Source organism: Epinephelus lanceolatus, chromosome 22, assembly GCF_041903045.1.
Source record: "Epinephelus lanceolatus isolate andai-2023 chromosome 22, ASM4190304v1, whole genome shotgun sequence".
Lineage (NCBI taxonomy): Eukaryota > Metazoa > Chordata > Actinopteri > Perciformes > Serranidae > Epinephelus > Epinephelus lanceolatus.
The window spans coordinates 22252064-22278305 of record NC_135755.1 but is presented as its reverse complement, the minus strand read 5'-3'; the positions used below and the strand labels follow the sequence as shown (position 1 = coordinate 22278305).

The 26242-nt window shown below is 40.1% G+C and overlaps 1 protein-coding gene across 4 annotated transcripts in view; it reads right to left on the bottom strand.

Annotated features, from left to right (window-relative positions):
• LOC117246041 (RNA-binding protein with multiple splicing-like) overlaps positions 1–26242 on the bottom strand; it is a 53060-nt gene that overhangs the window by 14599 nt on the left and 12219 nt on the right. For 2 of the 4 annotated variants that reach the window (XM_033609686.2, XM_033609687.2), the window contains exons 2-6: positions 16622–16699; positions 13012–13050; positions 9168–9230; positions 4797–4947; positions 1498–1625 (exon numbers count right to left, since the gene is read on the bottom strand). In XM_033609686.2, the coding sequence (XP_033465577.1) occupies positions 1498–1625; positions 4797–4947; positions 9168–9230; positions 13012–13050; positions 16622–16699 (459 nt within the window). The remainder of the gene's footprint in view (positions 1–1497; positions 1626–4796; positions 4948–9167; positions 9231–13011; positions 13051–16621; positions 16700–26242) is intronic. The other 2 variants (XM_033609689.2, XM_033609690.2) reach the window with 1 other exon arrangement.

Sequence of the window (26242 nt, the reverse complement as noted above, 5' to 3'; positions counted from 1 at the left end):
GGATCATGGTTGGTTGAAAAAGGGGGATTTCAGTAATGAAGTAGGTGATGGTCAAATGATGATGCAAACCTTTCAAGCCGCTGAAGCTTTTAGTTGTGCAGATAGTGCTACTAATTGAGATAAATAAAGTGGCATGGTATGAGAGAGGGTCGGAAAGCTAGTGACTGGTTGCTATCAGCATAAACTGGTCATTCAACTTGTACTGTCTGAGCATGTGCTATTCTGAATTAAAGGAATAGCTCTTTTCTCAAGGGACATTTTGTCTTTCCTTTAAGAGCACTTCACTTTAAGGTAGACTTTACCCACAAAATGGTGACTCATCAATTACTCAGCACGTGTTACGCTGAATTTGTGAAGAAATCTGCTCGCATGCCTTCACAGTGAACGAAATACTGAGAAAATTCTTCCTGAATTGGAGTAAAAATAAAAATGATGTCAAAACATTGACATTTGAATTCTGCTTAACCGAATGCATGAGCAGAATTCAAACTCACTCGCTTGTCCAAGCATGTGTTTTAGATAGTAAAGTTTGAGTGAATATGCATGTGTTTGGGGGAATACAGACCTTATGACTTGATAAATGAGAGTTTGTAAACAGATGTTTTTCTATTTTTCTGCTGTTGTTTAACATGGACCCCATTTACTCCAATTACTCAAAGATTTTTCTCTGTTTTTGGATTCTTTGTTCACAGTGGATATATGCCAGGAAGACAAAGTTTTCTTCACAAATTCAACATAAAACAGGGTGACTAACAGGATGTACAAATCATCATTTTGTGGGTGAAGTCTTCCTTTAAAAGTCAGTAAAACCCATGGATGCCTTCCTTGGTGAACAGCAAGATTAATTTAGTTTAGTTCGATTCCTGGAAGTCTATGGGATCAGGTAGCAGTTCCTCTCAAGAGAAGTGTATAACAGCATTACACATCTGCAAAGATGGACTGCGAATAAAATATTCATACAGTCAATTATTTCACTATCGATAAACAAATCTGACATATTAAATTCCTGATCCATTTCCTGCTTTTATGGAGCAGATGAACACAACTATCCGTATTTCAGAAACGGCAGGTTTAAGCTATAATGTAATAATAAGATAATATTTTTAATATAATAATATTTTGGAAAAGAGATTTATTTGAGCTGCTACTTGATACCATAGACATCACTGAAATGAGCCGAGGATTCAACAGAACTTCAAACTGCAAGTATGAAATTGCCTAACTGTAAGAAAAATAGGAGGACCCCTTTGATTAGGGACGTAGGGATAAGAGCTGATCAGTAAATCTGTAAATCTACAAATGACAGAGACCGGGTGGTGTGAGCTCTGAGGTGCATCTGTGGCACGGAGCAGAGAGTGATTTCAGGGCTGATGGCAGCAGCTGTTTGTGCGGTGGGCTCGGGAAGAGGTGAAGGGCAGTGGTCGAGGTGGTGGTGGTGATGGTGGTGATGGTGGTGGTGTTAATGGTGGGGGGAGGAGGGGTGGGTTTGCAGGTTACCTGAGCGTGGAGCGAGGAGGGGTAGGTGAAAGCGGGTGGGAGGGCCGGCGACAGCTCCGCCGGGTACAGTGGGTATGACGCCCACACATCTGGGCTGCTGGGATATAGAGCAGGCACTGTGAGCTCATCTGTGGAAAGAAGAAGAGGAGGAGTGGAGTGAGGAGAGTGGCCAGTGGATGGGTGGGTGGCTACAGAGACAGGGTGGAGGTGGCAGTGGTGTGGGTGGTCGTGGAGGTGCACTAAAGGTGAATTATCTGAAGTAGCTTCCTCTCGTTTATTTGTTTAAACCAACTGACCGTTTGCTAAACCCTCAAACAGGGATTGTCCAATCGTTGCTTAGCAACCTTAACTAGGCATGACAGGCCTGTCAAGCCTTTGATTTCTCAACATGCCAAAGCAGAGTGCATTGGGCTGTAGTAAGAGCGATAAAACTTGGCAGATTGTTATCGGGTTTGGAGGATGGTGTATTTTCTTTTTTAACATTTCCAAAACCGAAAACACAAAGGTGAAATTTTTTATCTGCTCAAATCAAGGTACAGTTGTTTGCATGTCAATCTGCTAGCTAATGACCTGCACTAATAACCATGCTTTTAGAGTTTAGGCATTCCTGGCAGCTCTGTACTGCTTTTTATTGGATATGTGTAAGACTACACTCCAGCAACCCCAGCCAATAACACCAGAGACAACCTTCTGTTTGTCAAACATCCAAACATATCGGTTATTCCTCATCCTAAAAGCATTTTCTCTTGTCACTTTAAGTGAAAACATACAGTTTGAAATATGAAAAAGTCTGTAATCTCAGCAGCTAAACAGCTTTATGGTAGAACTAAATAACCTGGTTTTCCTATCATACTTAAAATATTGTGACGGTCTAGCTCTATGCTGCAATACAAGAACACCACCATTCCTAAAGGAATATTTCACCTGCAAAATGCCTACTTGTATATCAATTACACACTGATTGTATCTTGAATCTGTTAAGAAAACTTGTTTTTCTTGCATGCCTCCACAGTGAACGGAGAATCCAAAAAAAAAAAAACCATTCCCCATGAATTGAAGTAAACAGTAACCACATTTAACGACAACAAAACTATACCAAAACATCCGTTTACAAACTCTCACAAAACTGGTGCAGTATAATCCAAATCTCATGTATCCAGTCACATGCAGTACTTCTCAAATACATGCATTTTTGCTAAAACATTACGATTTAAAACACATCAGTACAAACAGTCTCAAATGCTTGATAAATGAGACTTGAATTATACTGCACGAGCTGTGTGAGTGTTTGAAAATGGATGTTTTGACATAGTTTTGCTTTGATAAACATGAGCCCAAGTGACTTGGGTTCATTAAGAAGGTTTGCGTTTTTTGGATTCTCCGTTCACCGTGGAAGCATGCGAGAAAAATCAAGTTTTCTTGACAAATTTACCTTAACTACATGAGTAATCTATATAAAAATGGTCATTTTGTGGGTTAAGTATTCTTTTAATTTAGCCTTCTACACTGATGTCTTCTAATTGGCGTATGAACTGATGAGGATGCTGACTATTTTGCTTGAGACATGTAACTACAACCTCAGCATTTACTGAGCCCAGTGTCTTGTAGGAAGATAGTATGTAGCATCAAGTCCTTTTACCCCATTCTTTAAGTCAGCCAGAGATGGCATTTTCAAACAACTACTGTTAGCTTGATTGGCTAGTTAGCTACGAGGGATGAGTTTAGACCGGACGTGGGTGGGGTTTAAATTTAAAGTGGGTGGGATCTAATCAGAAGTTATTTTAAGCCTGAAATTGATTTGGGTAGATCAGGAGATGCTATATTTATTATTAAACTATATATATTCAGCAATCTCAGAATTGAGATTCAGGTAATTTTTGATCAAAAGAGATTGAACACAGGTACCCATGTGAGGCTTGCCCTTCATCAGGAATACAGACATTGACACATTTTACTGATGTAGTACTCATATACGTTATCTGTACTGGATACTTGTTTAATCTGAGTATTTGGCTCAACGCTATTAGCCACAGTTTTTCCAGTTGTTATTTGAAAAAGTAAAAGATTAAAAATAAAAAGCCTACATTTGTGTATGTCTGTCTGAAATCAAGGACACATTGCTTCAAAAACAGTTTCCAGTGGTTAATCTGTCCCTGTTATTATTGTAAACTGCATACGTCCCGTGTGAGAATGGAAAGCTTAACAGGCGTAGTAACACTCACTAAGGGGGCTGGGATTACCAGGCAGTCAATTATACTCCCCTAAAATCAGTAAAGCTGACTTAATTCAGGAAAAAATGAGAGGAAACCATCCCAGATATGATGATTTACTCACTGGTTCGAATATAAAGTGACTGAGGAAAAAACAGAGCGTAGTGCTGAGTGAAGAGATAGGTGACAGTGCAGAGTGGTACAGAGTAGGTGTACATTTAAAATGCTCAATCAGAACAAACAGCAGCTCAATGGAGAACAATCACATAGCCGTACAGTCTTAAGGAGGATTTTTCCTTGCGCTCTCAGGGAGTGTTAATCATGGCATGATCAGAAAAACTGGCTGATTTAAACATCTCTTATCAGGAAATGACAGCAATTTCTCTCCTGGTGATTACGTCATGGTTTCATTAATCGTTTCCTTCCATTTTCCACCCTGAGTACACACCCTTTCTCTGGCGAAAAGAAGATCCAAGATAAGAGTGGTTTGGTCATTTAGGAGGAATGTACAACCACAGCTGGCCTATGTTCAACTATCAATGGCTGATTCTTGCAGAATCCTTAACGCCTGAGAAAAATATTAAACTTAATGGAAAAAGAGAGTGCAGAGCTGCATTAGCAGATTTCATACATGCCTAATACCCAAAGGCCTTGAGTCCAAATAATCAGAGCAATGGGTAACATAGGACATGAACTGTTTATGAATCATTAATCTAACAAAGGGCATGTGTCGTTTAAGGGGAGAACTCCAGTCAAGTTAACCTAACATGGCGAAGAATCTGACTACAAAGAAACATTTAGCACGAAGAGTTAAGGAAGTTCTAACTCTGGTTACATATTACTAAGAGAAATGCCATCTGTTTCCACATGACGACAATGTTTCAATGAGACTTTCAAGTGATTAGCAGCCAAGTCAGTCTCCATTTATCAAAACTTGTATAGCCACAGCTGAAGCACAAACACTCCTCCACTAGTGACAAATAATCCTGAAGGGAAACAGCTGTCCAGTCACCTCGTATGAGAGCAACTAATGGCCAAAGGAAGCAGCAACACACAAAAACTGAGACGACAAATGGTCGGAGTACTCACATGGGTCTCTGCTAATAAACTGTGGCCCCGGGCTCTGCTGGGAGGGAGGTGGGTTGGGGGTGCCAACCAGCTTGTTCTTGGCCATCTTGGTGTTGGCCTTGGCGAACTCCAGCCGCAGGGTCTGGGGGATCTCTGGATCAAACCGGACGCCCTGAGATCAAACGGAAAGATGTGTCAGCAAAAATGTGTCTTAGCAAGCTTTTATCCATGCTCTTTGAAAACTCGGACAGTCGGACTGATTGATCAGAGAGCTCAAATATCGTAAGAACTCACTCAGCATTGTATTGTTTTCTATATTTAATCTTTTTTATTATTATATAATGTATGTTGTTGACTATAATTAATATTTTGACACAGTTAAAAGGGTAATTTTAGTAGTGAGCTGGAATAAAAGTCTTGGTTGTAAAGATGTGTGTCATCGCTAAACAATCGAAGTCTTTAACTATTGTATAACTGTGTTATGTCAGCAGCAGATATCCAGGATTTTAATGTATTCTTTGAACACAGGGTGTTCTAATTTATATATTTGAATATTTCCCCATATCTAAACTGTTTTATATGCTGATCATATTTGAGTATCATCTCACTTCCTGCATTTTTTTTTCAACATTTTGTTCCTGGTCAAAAAATGATGAATGCAGACAAGGTGTTTATATAATATTAAGATGTCCCTTGTTTTCCTGGAAGGTTCGTCAGAGTCAACACTTTGGGAGGTGTCATTGTTTAGCAAGATTAGGATTCACCACATGATGACTCTTAATGTTGTTACACACTAGAACAGTAACGCATCATTTTCACCAAGCAGTCCGGTTCAGCTCAGTTTGTTACTCATTAAAATGGTTACTATTGCGTTTCCATTGTCAAAAGTCGAGTATGGTACCAAGAGAACTGTTCCATTTTGTCCCATTTTCTTATTAACCCTTTGTTGGGGTACCTTGCACAATGATTCAATACTAAAAGGTGAAGCTAGAAACACTGCATCCGTTGACTGATCAAGACAAAGCATTGCTCTTGCTTGACAAGGACTCAGCGCACAAACCCACTATTTTTAAATATCCTATCGATTGCAACAGAGCCTTAAAACACTCCAGCAACCCTTGTTCTATGGACGATCAATTGATCAGCTGATGTTCCTCTGCATTTTCAGCAAAGAAAAATTACATCAGAAGTTGAAGAGAGCAGTGACACGGCTATTACCATCTGGTGACAACCCTCTGTACATGTCTGTACTGGTTACATACAGGTTGTAAGGGCGCTATACCAAAAGTTTTTGGTGGAAACGCCAGTGATACTTTGGTTTAGCAATCATGACTGAAAGAACCAGACAAACAAACTGGTGATGTTGGACCAGTGTTAATACTGTTTTGTTTTTTTTCCATGACAAAAATAAGACAATGACGAGCTAAAAATAGATCCTGATTATAAAAACTATGATGAAATCCATGCATCATTTTTGGTGATGGACCGAGACGTGACGAAAATGTTCGTGGAGGACTATCACACATTGAAAGGCGAGAACGGCTGTGCTTGTAATTAGCTTCAAATGCCACATGAGCATCAGGCTGGTAAACTCCAGTTATTAGTCGGCGCCAGTCAGCGGAGCAAGCAGCCACTGGCTGCCAATCTTCACAGCTGATCCCTGCAGGACTCCACTCAGTCCAGACTGTGCAGGGAAGGTTTATGGGTTGATGCTGTTTGACAGGCAGGTAGGAGGCTCCGTTATCTGTGAGTGTAGCTGTGTTGTCAGTAAACAGTCTGAACTCAGATCAGTTTTCTCTGACAGAGATAAAAGTTTAGTTTTAATCACCAACTCTGTGAGACATGAGTTTAAATTTCCAGACTGTCATGTTGCAGGTCAAGAAAGAATTCAGGCTTTAACTAAATAATTTTTCTGTTTCTTAACAGAGATTGAAAAGTCAGAGTTTACAATGAACCTGGGTACAAACCCTAGATGTCTCAGATTAGTGAGAGCATAAATAGAGAGATGTTGAGCTTTTTATATGATCAGCAAGTGTGTTTTTTGTTGACTAAAACTAGACTTAAACTATGAGGGATAAAAATGGCTAAAATGTGGCTAAAACTAATAAGCATTTTCATCCCAAAACTAAGACTAAAACTGAATCTAAAATGGCTGTCAAAATTAACATTGTTGGACTCTTGGAATATTAGCCAGTGAGATAAAAGAGATCCAAGTAAAAATCAAAATAAGTAAGACAGAGCAATTGATCAACTTGTTGTTTTGGTGCCTTGAATTAGTGATGAAGCAGACTAATATAGACCACTGAGGAGACAGTCATCAAGCATGTCTGCCACTCTGCCATCCTTAGCCTTGTTGTGTGTTGTTTAGCTGCCCAGTGGGACCTGGCTGATAACTGGAATTGTCACTTTGTATACTTTTCATCTTTCAGAATTTTAAGACTGAATCTACTGCCAATATCTCAGCAGTGAGCGGACATTTTCAGTTGCTTAAGACTTTGAAGCCTGCTGCTGCTGTAAAGGGCTCACTGTGGATTAGGGTGTTATTCTGGTTGGATGTGCGTGATGACGGCTGACACCCACAATTGAAAATCAGAACCCGATGACACAAACCTGGCTAGCACACGATGTCATTTACACCGCGGGCAGACAAGCCACAAGGCCCTTGCTGTGCTCCCGTCTGAACTCTGTAACCGTAACTTAATATCACGACATCAAATCCGCCATTCGCCGTGACATATTGCAAGCATCACCGCTTAAAGTGAGCCAAAAATTCAGGCAAATTCTTGAGATGCCAATTCTAAAAGCCTTTGGATATACTAGCGCTCATGACAAGCCAACTAAAGATTGCTTTCCTCTCTTACAGTTTGATCTCCACATGTGCAGCAGTCCAGATCATTTTGCTTCTCAGTTACTTTCGCCAGAGGAGAAATAAGCAATGTGACATAAACAAAAGGTCTTCTTCATCCAAAAATCAAAGTGGCTGTTTGTTTGCCTGCTGTGGAAGCAACACGGCCAGGAAGGGTTTCACTAGCAACTATAAGTACCCTCTAATTAACCTTATTTAATTGTCTGTAGAAGACACACAGGGAAACACGGAAGGTCAGATCAATGGAGGAGAGACGCAGTCAAGAGTAAAGTTCTCTGCAGCAAAAGAGCGAGAAGGATGGTTCTCTCGGCTCGTCCCTGCAGGCTCGAGCAACGCTGAGCTGAAACAAGCGAGGGATGACTCTTCTCATGAAGGGGAGGGAATTAACTAGGATTGCCTTGGCTCAGTGCGCTCGCAGCTTCTGCCAGCCGAGGCTACAGAGGTATAATAAGGTACATGGCTATAATGAGGCCGGAGCACATCTTGGTTTGAACTGAATCTCTACCTTCAAATGTGTTTCTTGGGCTTCTTAGCACTCCCGTTGTACTTGTGCGCGCACTGTTTTTGGCGATGATTGTAATTGTTGTAATGGTGTTGTTGAGAGAATCGAGTGTTCTTTTAAAAGATATCCACTCTGCTGCGACGGGAAACAAATCCCCCTTCCTTCACTCTGTGTTTCTGTGTCTTTCCCATATTTCAATATGCAGATAGATGTTTGCAAAATCTGGCTTATCTCCATATGACCCCCGGGACGAAGCTTTCCCCGAAAAACAAGAGCACTGTTCAATTCTCAGCTCCACTGAGTGATTCTATGGAAACAGTCTGACTATTGTTGGCTCATAATAAGATGATAATTTTTATCCTTTCTTCAACTCTCTGCTCTGCCTTTGATGCGCACCAATATCTCAACATCTGAAAGTTGACAGAGTCTGCTCGCGTTGTCATGGTCCCACTTTAGGAGGATGATAAAACTGATCTTTTTCTGTGACAAAGGGATCAACAAAGAAGCATTAGAAGGGGCGGTGTGTATCTAGACACCTTTAAAAAAACAAAAAAACAATGAGAAAATGAAGCTGGTGTTCATTACTGTCTGTCTATACTTTGTTTCAAGAGAGCCGAATAAAACCCTGTGAGGATGGGCTCTGTTTCATATTCTGCCTCATCAAGGCTTTCTACTGAACTACATTCTGAAATAAGTGAGATTAAAATTAAACCCTAGATCAATATCTTCTATTTATATGTAGAAGAAGAGCTAATGTTCCTCCTGACCTTGCAGGATCCATGGCAAAGCTTTAAGACAAAGGCTTTATTTACTCAAACTGCAACATTTAAAGTAGCCACGATATGTTTGCCTTCACTACCGTCTCTGTCTTTCTGCATGTGATAGAAAATGTAGCAGTGTCTGAATTTCCCTGCTATCAAATGCATTTGCACAGACGGCAGAGAGATGCAATCCCAAGTCATCACAAGATATGCTAGCGCCAAGCTGGTGCTTGAGAGGAGCACGAAGAGGGCACGACACTTACGTTCAAGGCATTCTTAGCAGCCTCCGCCTCTGATCGACTGTCAAAGCTGACAAACCCCACCGGCTGGGGAGACAAGAAGACAGAACAAAAGAAAGAAACATGGTTTAAGGCAGAAAACTGAGTCGGCATTTCTGTCTGAGTGACATAGACATGTTTTTTTATTATTTCATTTTTTTATATCACGCCCAGCCCCCCTCTTTCGCTGCCTCTCTCCCCCTCTCTTGCCCTGTTTATAAAACCGTGGCGACAGAGAGAGTGAGGGGGGAGAGAGAAATAGAGGCTGGACGCTTACATTGTACAAGGAGAGTTCATCATTCAGCTCCCCTATGCCCAAATACGGGCAATGTGAGAAGCGAGAAAGTGCGTGTAAGAGTGAGTGTGAGAGAGGCAGAGAAGGGGGTGAGAGCTGAAAAAGGAGAAGATATAGAGATAGGAAAAAACGAAGATAAATAAGGAGGGTTTTGAGAATGAGAATATAGAGGTTAAAGGTGAGAATAAAAATGAAAGAAACTGCAAGGCAGAAATAGTTTTTCAAGACCTCCTCGAATGGGCCTGTCAGTTGAAATCCACGCAATATATCTATTTCACTGGTGCTTGTTTTGTATTCTGGTGACATCACTCCAGAGCCTGTGCCCGCAATAGTAAAGGTGAGTGAGCAAGAGGGAAGAGACAGAAAAAAAAAAACTTAGCGATGCAGGTTTGGTTGTCACATTTCTAACCACTGTTGCAGATATGAACAAAGAACGCACTTTTTTTTTTTGCCGTGTATTTGTGTGCGGGTGGGGATGCTGGGGAGGAGGTGGGGGTGAGGAGAAATCTCTAAACATGTTGCTCCCATGGGGTTGCACTGCTGCGTGTGATCTGGAAAAGCAGTCTTGGGTTATGGGAATTTTGAACAAGCAGAGAAAGAGGGGGAGGAGGAGGAGGGAAAAAAGAAAAGGAGAAAGATGAAAAAAACGAAAGAAGGACTAAGTGAAGACGTCAGGAGGAGGAAGCGTAACAGGAATATAAATAGAAAGGGTCTGAGATCTGGCTCTTGCTATATATGGAGATGGCTGTGTGTTCTCGGACTGGAAGGGAGAGGGAGATCGATTGATTTACGCTGCTGCTGTCATTGCCATTAGACAGGAGGAGAGTCACTCAAAACAAAGAGACGCCAAAGGAATATAGTACATCGCTATGCAATACCTGCGCGTGAGCATCAGCTGACATCTGTCAGGAGGAAGATGGCCATTATAAAAGTATGATGAAAGGGTGGAAGGGTGCAAAGAGAGGCCAAAGTGCGCAGAGTTGCTGAGTGTCTCACTTATTCATTTAACAGGCAAAACAAAAAGAGCAAAACTTGAAATTTGGAGTTCTGCAGGTTAAGTGGAAGCCTGTGTAGCCTTTGGATTGAATTGTAAAGCTTCAATCACAATTACAGCTGCAACAATCCGTTGCTTAATCGATTACTTAATGATTATTTAAAGACTAACTCTTGTTAGTTATATTTGCATTTTTGGCACTGTGTCTGCAATTTTTGAAGCCTCCTCTTGAATGCCTGCTGCTTGCGGTCAGCCTACGAACGTCCCGACCACAGCTGAATGAGAAGCAAATAAGAAAATAGAGGCACAGGCAGATAAATACACTGCCACCCACTTCTTGTGGGTCATAAGTGATGACTGAGAGGGATTACCTCTGAGTCTGAACATTGTTCTTAGGAAAACCCTGCATAGTATACCTGTAACACCAGACTGAAAGGCAGTATTATACTGCCCTTTCTGGGACAAGATTTCAAGCCCATCCATCAGTGATGTTGGGTGTGGTCAAAAGTGTGCTCTGTTGCACTCTGTTGCACATTCAACAGTAGGTCCACAACTACAAGTTAATTTCATTCTTGATTCTTCTGTCCCATTATTTTTTTGATTAATCAATTCAACAATAAAATGGACGAAAATGGAACATGCTCTATGTAATTTCCCAGAGCCCAAGGTGATGTATTTCAATGGTGTTTTAGTCCAAAAGTCTAAATCTCGTCAGCTTATTGTCATGTATGACAAAGTCTCACATTTTAAAGGTATGATAGCAGCACATGTTTGACTTTCTTGCTTAAAAAGTTACTACGATTATTCGATCATCTAAGTTAAAGTATAGCAAAAATAAATGTGTTATGGGTTTGTCACACAATGGAAAAATGTGTCGCTAACCATAGCCAAATTAATGATTTAAAAAATGGCCAAGTATATAAAATTAGATTTTAAAAACCGTGAAGAGAGGAGCAGAATTCTCTGTCTGCCGAGGAAGCTGAAACAAATAATGAGCTGCTGAGAAGTGACAGACATAGCAGCTTTGTTAGCCTAGTTAGCCTCGTTAGCAGCTATCCAAGTAGCACAAAGCAAGCACTCTCCCGGAGCCACAGGACAAGCTGCTGTGCAACGACAGGCCTCTCGTAAAGCAGCTTACAGCAGCTAACCTTAGCACAACCACAGGAGTGGGTAGCCAATTCGGGCTATAAGACTGAAGGGTACGTTAGTGTTGGCTATTTTGCCTGTATTTACATAACTGTGGCATTTACTTGTGTATTTATTAGAATGAAAGAGCTAAGAGAGCTTGTTGAATGTGGTAAACTCGCCGCTCACACACAGGAGATGAACAAAACGACAAGGATGCTATACACTTTAACGTTAGATTTTATATGTTAGCGAAGGGGTTATGATAAGGAGGGTCCAGTGCGTTATTGAGCCATGCTTTCAGGCCCGCCAAAAGAATCCTGGACAATCAAGTACTGAATTATTCAATGTCACATGTTTTCAAAAAGTATTTTTAACATGTATTATGCGTTGAGAAAGAAATCTCTGATTTTACTTTATCTGGATTCGACTAATCGATTAACTGACTAATCATTGCAGCTCTATATAACAGTCACAGAAGCCAGCAAAAACAAAATTTTCAAGGGGGGTGAGGTTACTCTTTAAGTCATTTTTAAAGCAAAAATACTTAATTAAACACAATATAATGAGGTACAAGATAAAAAACAAACATACAATACATTGATAGTAACACCAAAACTCTTTCAAATAATAAAGTTAAACTAAATAGAAGTTGCTAATTGCCTTTTGAAAGTTTTTGACAGCATGCAACTTCAGGAAACAAAAAAAAAAAAAAAAAAAAAAGGGAAAATCCCGAACAATGCAATGGGATTTTACTTGCTCTAAAGAAATTTCACGAGAAAAAAGAAATGCTTTCCTTTGTTCTCAGTTTTAGAGGTATTATACTCAGCACATTGGATCTAAATCGCCCTAAACCCTTCTAATGAGCACGTCATGTCTTTATGGGAAACAGTGTAATGTGGTAATAAGTACACTGACATGAAGCTAAATTGCTTAACTCTGGATGTGGACACCTGCCAGCTGAGCTCATTTTCAGTCCTACGCCCCCGGAGGCAAAACTCAACCGTCAGTACTGCTCTTGTCAAAACTCTCGCTTTGACACCTCAAAATTCTTTTCCCGTCTCCCTTCCCATCCCCGCACATCCCACCGGAGTTGACTGTCTGTGACTACAAGCGTACTATCCGACTGCCAAAGGCAAGTTGGTGCAACACTTTTTCCCTTCCCTCCCCCCCAATAAAGTTTTTTTTCCGATTCCAGGTACTTCCTTACAAAGGGTGCTAATCCGTCATAGTCAACAAGCCCAGAACACAGAGGGGAAAAAATAGGACAAAGGAAAGAAAGAAATTTGAAGGTGTTGATGAGTAAGAAATTGGGTAATGTATACAGTAACAGCATGATGAGAGACAGACTGATATTTTCATTCATTAGCTTCTCTGTACAGAAACACAGTCCCAGTGTGTGTACTTTAGCATACCTGTTTAGAAGTGAGTTTTATCAAGGAGCCTTCATAGCCCTGAAACAAAGAAAGAACATGACAGAAATGTGAGCATGTGTCCATTATCAAACACAAAAGCTTTAATTTGATGCAAATACCAGAGGTGGAACCAAGTCAGAAATCTTTGTGCTCAAGTCCCAAGTCAAGACAGGCAAGTCCCAAGTCCTAAACTTTGAGTTTTGAGTGCTAAACAAGTCGCCCTTCACCAAATGTAATGCCATTTTAACAAGAGAGAAAAACTACATTAAATTTACAAGAAACATGAATGCTTTTCAAATTTGTATAATTTTTTTTTAACAAGTCTGGTGAAAAGTTACTTAGCTGTCAAGCTACCGTTAGCTTAGTTTGTTAATATCAGCCTCGACCTACTGTTCTCTCAACAACTTCAAATAACGTTACTGAATGAAGTTGGAAGTTGTTGCGTCTTCTTCCGTGATTTTTAATCCACACATTTTGCATACGGCAATTTGTTTTTTTGTGACTAAGCACAGTTTTTGTATGTGAACAAAATTATCTTTGGCATCATTTTTTAACAACTGGCGCTCAATAAGCTAACGTTAGTTCTCCAGGGTTCTCTCCTGCACTTTGACTGGATGCTGTCAGTCAGACCTTTTTCACACCAGACATTTTGACATGTCATCGTTGGGAAAGCACAGGTGTATTTATCTTACTATTTAATGACGAAAACTCTGTCTGTGGGTGTGTCTGTTCCACGTTTTTCTCCTCACTGACTTGGTCAATCCATGTGAAATTTGGCACAGTGGTAGAGGGTCATGGGAGGATGCGAATGAAGCAATATTACATCAATTGGCCAAAGGGGGGCGCTATAGCAACCGATTGAAAATGCAAACTTTGAATGGGCATATCTCATGCCCCCTATGTCGTAGAGACATGAAACTGTGCACAGAGATGCCTCTTCTCATGAGGAACAAATTTGCCTCAAGAACCCATAACTTCCAGTGATATAGATTTTCCGCCATTTTGAATTTTTTTGAAAAACACTTCAAATCGATCTCTTCCTAGGAAGTTTGACCGATCTGCATGAAACTCTGTGAACATAATCTAGGGACCAATATCTAAAGTTCCCTCTTGGCAAAAGTTGGAAAACTTACTAAAACTGAGCTTCTATAAGTCAATGAATATTGCGGAGGGCGCGGCTCATCACATAAAGGTGTATAACATCTCAAGGGTTTCACCGATCACCACGCAACTTTGTAGGCATATGACCACACAGTCTGAGGGGACCCCTCCATTATTGACCCGATCAAACAAAATAGGGGCGCTAGAGAGCTAATTTCTTATCTGGGAGTGACCACCACACTGGGTGGCGCTATAACAACAGAAAAAAGCTTAAAAATGGCTAAAATTTTCAAATCTAGACTGAAGACATATTTATTTAGGATGGCTTTTAATACCCAGTAGTGTGGTGACTCTTTTACTTTTCCTCTGTTTTACTTTATTTTATTGTATTTTATTGCTCCTATTGCTTTTATTATTTTCATTGCTTTTATTGTTTTTATTGTTGTTATTGCCTCTATTTATTTTTAATTGTTTTTTGCACCTATTGTAAAGCACTTTGGTTCACCGAAAGGGTTGTTGTAAAGGGCTGTATAAATAAAGAACATAACATAACATAACATAAAATACGACCGATCGCTGTGGCTCCCCCTGTGGCAAAACATTGTTTTTTTTTTTCTAATTTTTGGCATGACTAATTCGTGGTATGGTATGCTGTACATAATCACAGAAACTGTCAGTGTGTCATTCTGTCAGTCAGTCATTCTGTCTGTCCCACGTTTTTCTACTCACTGACGTGGTCAATCTATGTGAAACTGCACATAGGCATTGAGGATTGGCATAGGTAGAAGGTGACAAAGCTACCAATGGGTATGGACTAGTCAACATTAATGATGGCTGCATTCCATTTAGGGGAGGTCCTGGTATTGGCTCACTGGAATAGCTTACTGGCACACTTAACGGAACTGAGCTGTCGTTAATGTTTTCAGTTTCAACTTTGCATTTCCTACGATGACAAGTCAAAATGTCTGGTGGGAAAAAGGCCCATTGGTTCAAACTAAGAGGATGTGGGGAAATGAGTGTCGACTTGCTGTGACTGAATAGTGTTAATGTTAGTTGATTCAGGAAATGAATTAGTTCAAGGCACATTTTTCAAATAACACGCTTAATCTTTGGTTGGGGGAAAGTATCAAGTAGTATCAAGTCAAAAAGCATTAGTTCAATGAAGTCACGAGTCTTTGGTGTTGTAAGTTAAGTTGAGTCATGAAATTTGTGACTCTTGTCCAAGTCATGTGACTTCAGTCCAAGCTTCTGGCGAATATGCATCATTTTGTGCAAAAATATTTCATAATAACATCTACACTACATCACATATACATGTGATGTCTAGAACAGTGGTTCCCAACTGGTGGGTCACGGTCCAGTGGGATTCTGAATGGACTGCAAGCGACATGTGAAATGTGTCAAGTTTGTAAAAAAAACACCTTAGTCTGAAGTGAAGTACAGTGCATTTCCAGCACAGAGCTTTCTTTTTTTTTTTTTTCTTCCTGCTGTAGAGTGAGTGACAGCTACTTAACAGAGACAGCCAGAAGACATGGCCAAATACAAGTATGACCCAGGATGTATTAAACTGTGTGGACCCTGAACTAATGACTAAGGAGAAGTCTGGACCCCATGGCTGGACCAGTTGGGAACCACTGGTCTGAAAGTTATTTGAGTTAATTTGCCTTGCTTGACACTGCACGTACTTCGATGCAAATATTCGCAATGTCGATGCTGAAACAATATATCGTGCAGCCCTGAGTTGACTCACATTAGAGCCATGTTGTGTTGATGGAAAACTTTCAGGAAATAAATTCACCGTTTTGTTACATTATATGGAAGGTTATCCTCAGAAGATTACTGTAAAAATTAATTTCATTGATTAGGCTTGGAAAATGAGACTGTGAAATTCCATGACCTTTTCAGGTTTTCAATGACTGTGGGAACCCTGACTGACTAAGCTAGGATGTTTCACAAGTCCAAGAGCTCTTATGAAGACCATATGGACCATTTGTTGTGTCTTACCTGATTAATCTAGATTTAGTGCTTTCAACGTTCATGATATAACACATTTATTCAGAGTACATACCATGAGCATGATCTTAGAGGGAGATTAGATGCATAGCAATTGTGCCATTATTCACTTCAAATGTGCTGAGCCCTTAAAGTGCATTATTCTAGGGCAACGGTCCAAAAAGCCTGCAACATCTACATGCAGTCACCTGAGCTAAACTCTACTCTTTGTGCCTGTGACAAAGTGAAGTTTCTGAGGTGAAGCAAATAGCTTTGTTTTTGTATTGCAGGCAGCGAGTCATTTTTCCATGAGACACACACACACACACACACACAAGCTTCCCGTGGATCAAGATGTGATTGAACCTCGGCTTTAGGAACACAGACACTTGAACCTCGCGGGAGTTTTTCCATTGCCGTTTATTTCATCACCATTAATGGAGGTCCCATTGACTGCTGGAAAGAAAAAGCTGCTAAGAATAGCTGCAGCCCATCCATTTAAAACATACAAACATACCTTAAATGGTCTGAACAGGAGATAGAGCTCCCGCGGCTTAATATCCAGTGGTAGCCCACTGACAAATAGCGTTCGGACCTGAGGAAGACAAGAAAGAGATCATGTATTTTTCATTAACCTCACCAGTTATAAATAGATACCTTGCATACCTGACAGTAACAGATGAGGTAATGAGGAAAAGGACACTGAACATGAGTTAAATAGTTCTCTTACTTAAAGATAGACTTTTCAAATACTGATAGGGATGTCTTTCAGCTCGGCAAACACACTCACACACTCTATCACACACCTTTCTACAGTAAGTGCATTGTATTCTCCTGTGTAATCTACGGCCTGCTGTGTTTTATGGCAATCCTCCCTCGCAGCTCTAGCCTCTGTTTTACATTTGAACTTTTCAACTTGCAACTCAAGCTGGCATTGCTGGGGAATAACAATGTATATGTTAGCAAAAAGAGACTAAAGGAAAATTTAATTGTTGCGGTCCGCACTGAGTCAGAGAAGGTGGAAAACCACACAGGGAGCAACATGAGAGTGACTCAAAGTGGGCTTTCAGGCAAAAGAAGTTGTTATTATTATGTGTGTTGATAGAGAGGAAAATGAATTCAGCGTGATCACTGTAGGTGAAGGTAAAGTTTATGTTTGTCAAAGGGAAACTTAAGGCGGTGCCACCCACATTTTCAGTGAGCGAATCTCTATTTACTTCTATTTTAAAAACAACTATCTAAAGCCAACATTTTTAAATTTGTTATGTTGCCTAAAACCTTAATGTCAACCCTGAGAGATGAGAAAACGAGGAGGTAGATGGTGCATAAAAGATACAAGACAGCTGATGGTGGGTGGGTGGGGGTGAACTCATCTGTCGGACTCTATGTGCTGAGAAAAGGGATAAACTTGAAACATTGCTTTGGAAACTACGAGGAGAATGTTGTACAGAAAACACTACAAATTTACTGTGTACTGAAATGTAAAGAGTCCAGCTGAGCAACATATTTCTTCACTCAAATGTCAAACACAAGTGTTTAATGAGGACAGCAGAGGTGTTTATACCGAACATTTTTTTAAAGAGCTAGAAAATTACAGGGAGCTAACGCTGTGTGTGTGTGTGTGTGTGTGTGTACTCTGATTTTATGCTAACCTACACTGATTACTCCAGCTTCATACTTAACAGATATGAGTGGTAACCATCTTCTTAAAGCCCAGAAATCACTGTTCCTACTCCTTTAAAGACTAACCTGCATTTTTCAACCTGGACCCTGTTTTCCCGTGCTACTGTGCCTAACGACTGGAGGCAACAATTTTGAAACTGGTCCAGCACTGAGAGAGAGAGCGCTGTAGCCGGCAGCAGCAAAACAGGCTGCAATGTAACAACTTGGGGCATGTTCACACCATCAATTTATGCCCATTTAAAGTGTTTTTGCCACTGACAGGCTCAGATTATTATCCTAAGTGTCTGACAACATTATGATAAGGATCCCTACAGAGATAGACCTTTTTGTTAAGGAGTAAGACCATTTTTTTAACCAGAAACAGACCCAAAATTGCTATTGGCAAAACCACCAGACTCCATTCAAATAAACAGTAATTTTGGCGTTTACAGAGCCAGCATATTTTCACATATAACTGGGGGAATTAAGAGTTTATTTAAACCAAACCAGAGTTGGTAATTGTTTGAACAGTGGAAAGATGAACAATAAGAGTGTTTCTGTGAATTTTATTTTGTTTCTGCACTATAAAAACAACCGTTTTGTTTTAAGTTAAAAAAGTTAGTGTCCTGGCTGCCTCAAAAATTGGCTGAATTTGAGAAGATAAGTTGAGGTAGTTTTATAATAATTCAACGTGTCTTCTCAAATTCAGTCAATCTAAAAATATAAGCCAGCCCAGACACTAACTTTTAAAAGTTAAAACAAATAGTCTCCTTTTACAGTGTGTCGACTTTGAATGAAGTGTGTTTCATGATGGTAAATTTACTGTTTATTTAAAAGGAGTCTGGTGTGTTTGTCAGTAGTGATTTTGGAGCTGTTTCTGATTTTAAAAAAAGAATCTTGCTCTTTAACAAAAAGGTCCATCTCTGTAGGGATCATTTCCATAATGTTGTCAGACACTTTGAATAACAATCTGAGTCCGTCAGTGGCAAAAAAACAAGCACTTTTAGTGAATGTAAATTGACATTAACATTGCATTGCAGCCTGTTTTGTGGCTGAACCAGTTTAAAAAATGTTTGTTCCCATTCGTCACTCAGACACAAAAACATGGGGAAATAGCGTCCAGGTTGAAAGATACCAAAGTTACCATTTAAGAAGTAATATATTAAACTGCAAATGCAAGAAAGTTCCTTTGAATGGGCACACAGACACTGTTTCACTCAATCCTCAAATAACACAATCAGGAACCCGGCTGCCATGTCTAAAAAGGCTTGTGTGAACAGCAGTAGTTCTTTCAACATACATGCAGATACATAAGCACCAACATTTAGTAAACACAGACATTGCAGCACTACCAGACGCAGGTGCTGAGACATCCTGTCACAGCTCATGAATGCATACCTGGTTATGTTTTGGAGGCAAATAAATAGGAAAACTCTACTTGTTACATAAAATTGTAGATGTGTCTGTCCTTAATAATGGGTCAGTACGGGAAAGAGTTGTTAACAGAGGTATTTCTGACTATAAACTACAACATTTGTCTTCTATTAACGCAACAGCTTTTGCACCAAATCTCTCTTAAGCTTTATAAAACAATGGAAACATTTAAAATCCTCTCCTTTTTCTAATAGAGTGGTACTAAGATAACTGGGGCAGACACTGAATTATTATTATAATACTAGAATTATTATTATTGGATCATTTTATTAAATAAACAGGCACTAATCGCACCTCATACCTGGAATTATCACCTAATTGAAGTTGGCTTGCTACAAGAAAATAATTGCTTTAGTGCACACGAGACATCAAAATCAAACAATAGACTGTGTGCATCAAACCGACTTTCAGCAGCTCCACCCTACACGCCCACATCAATAATGTGATAGTGGATTTGGAAGTGTAGGCCTAATTTAATTATTCATTCAATATTCAGATTCTATTTAAGGCCGAGTTTAGAATAAAACCGTAGGTATGCCATTACACAGAGTAGATTCAAAGCTCCAACATTCATTAGATAGTAGATTCACAGCTCGGGGGACAAAGAAACTGCTGAACTAACACTACACCTCATTCCCACATGTAACCTGATACGCACCGCTGATGCCAAAGGCAGAGCAACACACAAACAAAGGAGCTTAGCAACTGGGGGAGCAAGAGTCGGTGAGTGCCAAGCCGGCCATCCTGCCAAAAGATCTCACCTCTGCGACTTTCTCACCTTCGCTCTTATCTTATCTTATCTGAGTCAAGCCGATCCCTGCAGGGCCGTCACTGGGCTCTGTCTCTGGCAGTTCTGTTTATATAAACTCTTCTGGAGGGTCTCCTTTTATGGAGTTACATAGGAACAAAGAGTCAGAACAGGATGGTATCAATCAGACACAAGTAAGGGCAGTCACTGGCAGCAGTAAAGGCTGACAAAACTAAGTGTGGTGGTAAAAGGCGCAGCAGAAACAGAAGTTGTGCTGAAACTAAAAATCCATAAAGGTGTTTTCGGGGTGGACAACCAAGTCACAATGACTAGCATCACTACAAACCAGATATGTTGGCTCTGACTTTCAGAATAAGATTAATGATACGGGCTATTTTCACATGATAACCATGACTGCAACATTTCCTCAAATTGTACCTTCAACAGAACGTTGGCACACATATTAAAAAAATCTCGTCATCTGACTCTCATTCGCAAAGTTATCAAGGATCCCATCTTTGATTTAACTCCTGTCGGTCATGAGGCCAACAGACACTTGAGAGCTGGATATGTTGCACGAGTCAAGACAAACACACACAACAATGACTCCTCTGCACGCTCAGAACAATGGGACATTCTTGGCTGTGTCAAACCTCATTCCTGAGACTTCCTGACGTCAGCTGTTGTGATATATGATCTTTTCGCCGTGTGTCCGGTGTGGAGCTGACTGCACACGCTGGATACGGGATGATTCACAGACAAATGTGTCAACATTTCTCCCTTCTGCAGACATCTGTTGTTGATTACAGTATCAGTGTTTATTTATGTTGCTTTGAGACAAGCTCGAAAAGGCAGGGAGTTGTTAACACGCTGCCACCAGGTAAAGTGGAACATCTAAGTTTCATGATGTAGTAAACTAAAGTGAAGGTCATAGCAGGGGTTGAGCAGATTCTGCAGATTTGTAAAAAGCACAGATAAACCCTCTGCCACTGTTTTATTGGGTTTAAGAAGCATTGTTTTATTGGTTCCTCGTGAGTCACATACCTGCATTTCCGTAGTGCTGAGTGGCCTGGTACTGGCCTTTTGAATCATTGACCATTTATGGCATGCTCACACACCAACACGAAGGCAGGCTCCGATCAAAAACAGCAGCCCCTACCTACCACAAGCCAGCTGAGTACTTCACAGCCGGCGTACCAGTGCAGTTCCCTGGCAACGCCTTAGCGAAGAACAGCAGAGAGTGGAGCCCCAGGCCAAAAACATCACATCCTATTAAGGCCACTTCTGCAGCAAGTCCCAGGGGATCAATGCACCTCAAATCAGAGATCCCCGACTCCACAAGCACCGGATGAGGTCATTATCTTATTGATACTTTCTCACTGCACCTTGAAGGTTCGCTAGAGAAGGAGGGGTGAGGGGTTTATCACAACTTGGATCTTATTTTTAGATTGTTTTTGACGATGTTATGTTTTCTCTTTGGTTTGCTTGTTTATCTTTGTGTCAGCATGATTACGGAAAAAAACTATTGGCCTGATTTTCACGAAACTTGGTGGAAGGGGTGGAATGGGAAGAACCCATCAAATTTTGAAGTGAAACTGAGTCACTATGTGGATACACAAATTATTTTTCACTTTCATTAATACTGCGGGACAGGGCATTTGGCCTTAGCGGGAAAAATGCCATGCATCTTAAAATCCAGTAGATGGTAGTAAAGTTCAGTAGTGACAAAACACAGCCAACTGTAGAAATATAATGACTCCATATCAAAATCCACATTCATGGGTACCAGCAATCCTCTGGTGTGACATACACATGTAGAGGCTAATATTTCATGCAGCAAGCAGTCGTCATGGTGAACCAGACTGACATGGTTTCACTTGCAGATGTGCATATCATAGAAAACTGCCCTTCTTTTTTTTTCTACATGTTGTGATACTTTTGTCCTCATGAAAGTACTTTCTGGGAGCTGGGAACTCAGGCTGTTAACAATTATTGTCATCATCAATTCATCTTCTTTATTTTCTCAATTGATCATTTTGTCAATTGAATTTCAGATAATTAGGAAAAATGTCATCATTATTTCCCAGAGCCCAAAGTCCTTGTCTGATCCGTCCACAAGTCCAAAACCCTGAAATAGTTACTTTATTTTTAATGACAATAAAGGCATGAAATTGAATTGAATTGAAAAGACGAAAATATTCCCATTGGGGAAGCTGGAATCAGAGATTGGTTGCCACGATTGCTTGAAAATTACTGGAACTATTAATCAGTTATCAGAATAGTTGTCGAATAATATCTGTCATTCAACCAATCAAATAATTAATTAATCATGTCCGTCCTACTAGGGACACAATAATATTGCTATAAGCAAAGAAACCCAATCAGTCAGACTATGACACAGGTTGTAAACTAGCCAGCAGTTTACCCACGTTATCCAAACTACCTAATTTGGAAGTTAAACCAAAGTGCAACAATCCTTTAACAAGTACAGTAGCCTAGGTCAAATTTGTACCAACAAGTCAGTCTGGATGTTACAATCAACAACTGCGTATTAATTTTACTGTAGTTTCACCCTTAAAGGGATAGTTCGACATTTTGGCAAATTCGCCTATTGCCATAATCCCTATTGTCATATGAGTAAGTACATTACCTTTAATTGTCAGTGCCTGCTGTTCTGAGATCGGTGGGGCAGAGCTGCCCGCTGCTCAGCGCACAAAATGGAGGTGAACGGTACAGCCCCCTCTCTCCCTCAAAACTAATCAAATACACCATCAAATGACTCCAAAATGCTCTAGTGGAAAACACATGGCTTGCACATTCCCCATGCTATGAAATAATAATGTATAATTAAGTAACATTACGACACATGAAGCAAATACTAAACATACGCTGTTTGAAATCACTGTATGTCTGGAATGTAGTTCGGCTGTGCATTTGGCTTCAAAACAACTCTGTCTCGTAATTTTACATTATTATTTCATAGTGTGGTGAATGTGTAAGCTACAAGTTGTCCACAAAAGCGTTTGGGAGTCATTTGATGGTGTATTAATTTAGTTTATTTTTTATCTATCCCTTTAAATAAGTTCGGCTAACTTTTTCAGCAAGAAACCAGCCTGATTGTCCGACTACTTGTGTTCTTAGCAATTAACTTTGGGAGTATAAATAGAATTACTGTGACGTCGAACTAACAACAATAATCACTTCCGGCTAGACAACTGGCGATTGATTTTAGATATAAATATATCGTCAAACACGGTGGTCCAACCCATCCTTGATCTTTCTGCTGTGCTTATTTTATGTACTGTACTACTCTGGACAGGGGCCGCAAAACATATTTTAACCACCTAACAACAAAACAAAAAAATTCAGTTTAGGTGTTCTATATATTATTTACCTTGCACACTAACCAATCGAGGCAGCGATAAACCAGAAACTCCTGTGTTCTGCAAAGTAAAATTACTGTTTTTGTCAGTGAAATCTGGTGGCTTAAAGATAAGGGCTTCAGGTCCCTGTCGGAAAGGGCTGTCTGATGGCAAGGTAAATGTCATAATATTCTAAAAATAGCATACACTTTAACTTACAGTGACTTTTTTTTTAGGTGGACCTTTTAAAGGTGGCTACAGACTAATTAATGTACATGAATGGGGGTTTTCTAATCAGAAAGTTATTGTACAAACATTGTGATTTGGTCTTTACAACCCATAGAAACAATGGTTAAACCCAGAAAAATAAGATCCAATTTGTAATAACTCAAAATTATCCTCTAAATGAGCCAGACTGAGAAACAAAATTACAAAAGATGATGAATTTAGCTCAATTGTGTTTTTCCTGGTTTTACTAATAAAAATTCTAAGCTTACTTAGGCCCTGACCTTCCACTAATAAATGTCATGAAGCTTTAATTAACAAAGCCAAAACTGATACCACAACTGCTTGCTGGCTGGAACAATAACTGACTGGAAAACCATTCAAAACTTGCATTAAAGTATTTTAAATTTTCCTCAGCACAGACAGCAATTTGTCAGCCATTATAAAAGCTGCTTGATTTGTCTAATTAAATGGCCTCACCACTTATTCATGTGTCATTTCTATTCAGCGTGCGCTGTGGACTTATAAAACGTGTTACACCTATTGCCTGAAATGCCTCATTACACTCTGGTGCACCGCGTGACTTTCTCAGATATTTGCTCCGACTTTAATTGAGTGCTTTTTTGACCGTTCATTCCAGCTGAAATGAGGGACATGACCTTGGTGAGATGTGAGATGATTACTATGTGTTTCTTTCTCCCTCCCTGTGTGTGTGTGCAGCCAAGTTAATAGATACAGGTCCTTTGCGCCAGATGTGGCAGGACACAGCTCTAACCTTGAAGCCTTGAAAGAGAGGGTACAGTAGCCTATTGTAGTGTGTGTGCAACAATGTTGTGATCACCTGCATATGAAATCAAAGCCCAGATAAAATCTCTCGCTGCAAACCCACACTGGTTGCTTTCAAATCCACACACAAGTCTTGGTTTGCTGTGGCCGAGCTAAAATCAAAGTCTACCCATAAGCCTGCATGAGCTCAGGGCAAGTTGAGTTTTCTTGCATCAGTTGAGTGCCGCGTTATTAAAAACAGTCTATCTGACAGGCTCCCACACTCGGTTGCTATCAGAGTTGTCACTGCTCAGTGTTGACATCGCTCTCCATCACCCTCACAAGTTTTTTTTTTTTTTTTTTTTTACCCCCTTCATCTTCTGGAGGATGTGAGGAGTGAGAGACTGCAGGGCAGAGAGGTGTCAAACGACCATAAATGGATGGCTCAGTTTGTCTGTTAATCAGCAGGGTTCAACGGGTCAAGTTTCACATTTGGGGTCACAAGTCACAGGTTAGGCGCAGGTTATTTGTGTAGGTCAGGGGTCAGCTGTGAGGTTGAGTGCACTCCAAATAACAGGACTTAACTTTAAGAGGAGAGTTTCTTTGTTTTTAGGGTTTCTTCACAATTTCCATTTCATTTCAGTACTTTCCCAGACTAATTTCCTGAAAATCCAACTGTTAATATGTATGTTACATTATGACTTTGCTATTATTTGCCAGAAGACTGCAGGTAGGTACTATAGCTCATACAAATCCAGCCCGCTCTAACCGAAAAAACAACCACATAAGTTGACTGTGCAAGCAGCTTGTTACGACTCGTACTTATGTTTATTGTAAGGTGGCGCCCTTCAATGGGGGTGGTAACTATAAAAAGGAGCAAAGGAAGAAGTGAGGTGACGTACCATAAAGTGCCACAAAGTATCTTATAGGGTGGGTGGGCGGGGTGGCAGATACTTTAGTTAACATGGACTTCTTTTAATATCAATGTAGCTTAGTATGCTAGTATGTGTAGCATGCTACGCTAGTGAGATATGGGACATGACATGTGACGTTAGATTAGTGACAAAAGTACTTATCAAATTGTCAAACCATGATGGTTTTTCTGAAACCGAACCAAATAGTTTTGTTGGCTAAACCTGAACCAGAAAGTTCTGGCGTTTAACTGCGACTGTTTCATGACGTTAAGGACGCATTTGAAACTGCAACCATAAAAATGCTAATGCACGTTGTTTTGAGGCTGGTCATATAAGTAATTTTTGAAGTCAGTGAAAATCGACTTATGCTGTCATTTAGGTGTGAGCATTGTACGAATCAAACATCAAACCAAGGCAAGTTCATCTCTGCCCAAAGAGGAATCAAACTAAACGTTGCTACCTATACTCGTATTATTTTCCCACACAAAGAATAATGTGTCTTTGGAACCTTGTTTATTTACCGTGTCCATCGAAACGATGATGAATGCATCCATAAAGGTTTCCATACACAGAAAAAATCTGTTTATTTTTCTGATAACTACCGTAAAACTTCTAATAGTAGCCTGGGCTATTATTTGCTTAAATCACTGAGATCAAAAGGCCTATATTCCTTTCACATAAAACTGTTGCTCAGCAAAGTTCAGGAAATACAATCAAATTGTATATTAAAAAGAAAAAAAAAAGGTTTCAGATAATATATCAATTATGAATAATTCATTGGATCTAGCTCCAACAGACAGAGCATCCAAGAGAGAGAGAGTTCCGGCACTCGAGGATTACAGCACCTGGCATACTGACAAAACACCACTTTACCCTTACAGACTAAAGGATTATGAATATCTTACAGGGTAATCGAGGAACAGAAACATAATTTGTGGTAGCCAACAACCTGACTTTATACATCCAAAGAACTTCGATAAAAAAATTATCTGCTTGGCACGCAGACCAGGTGTCTAATTGAGACAGGC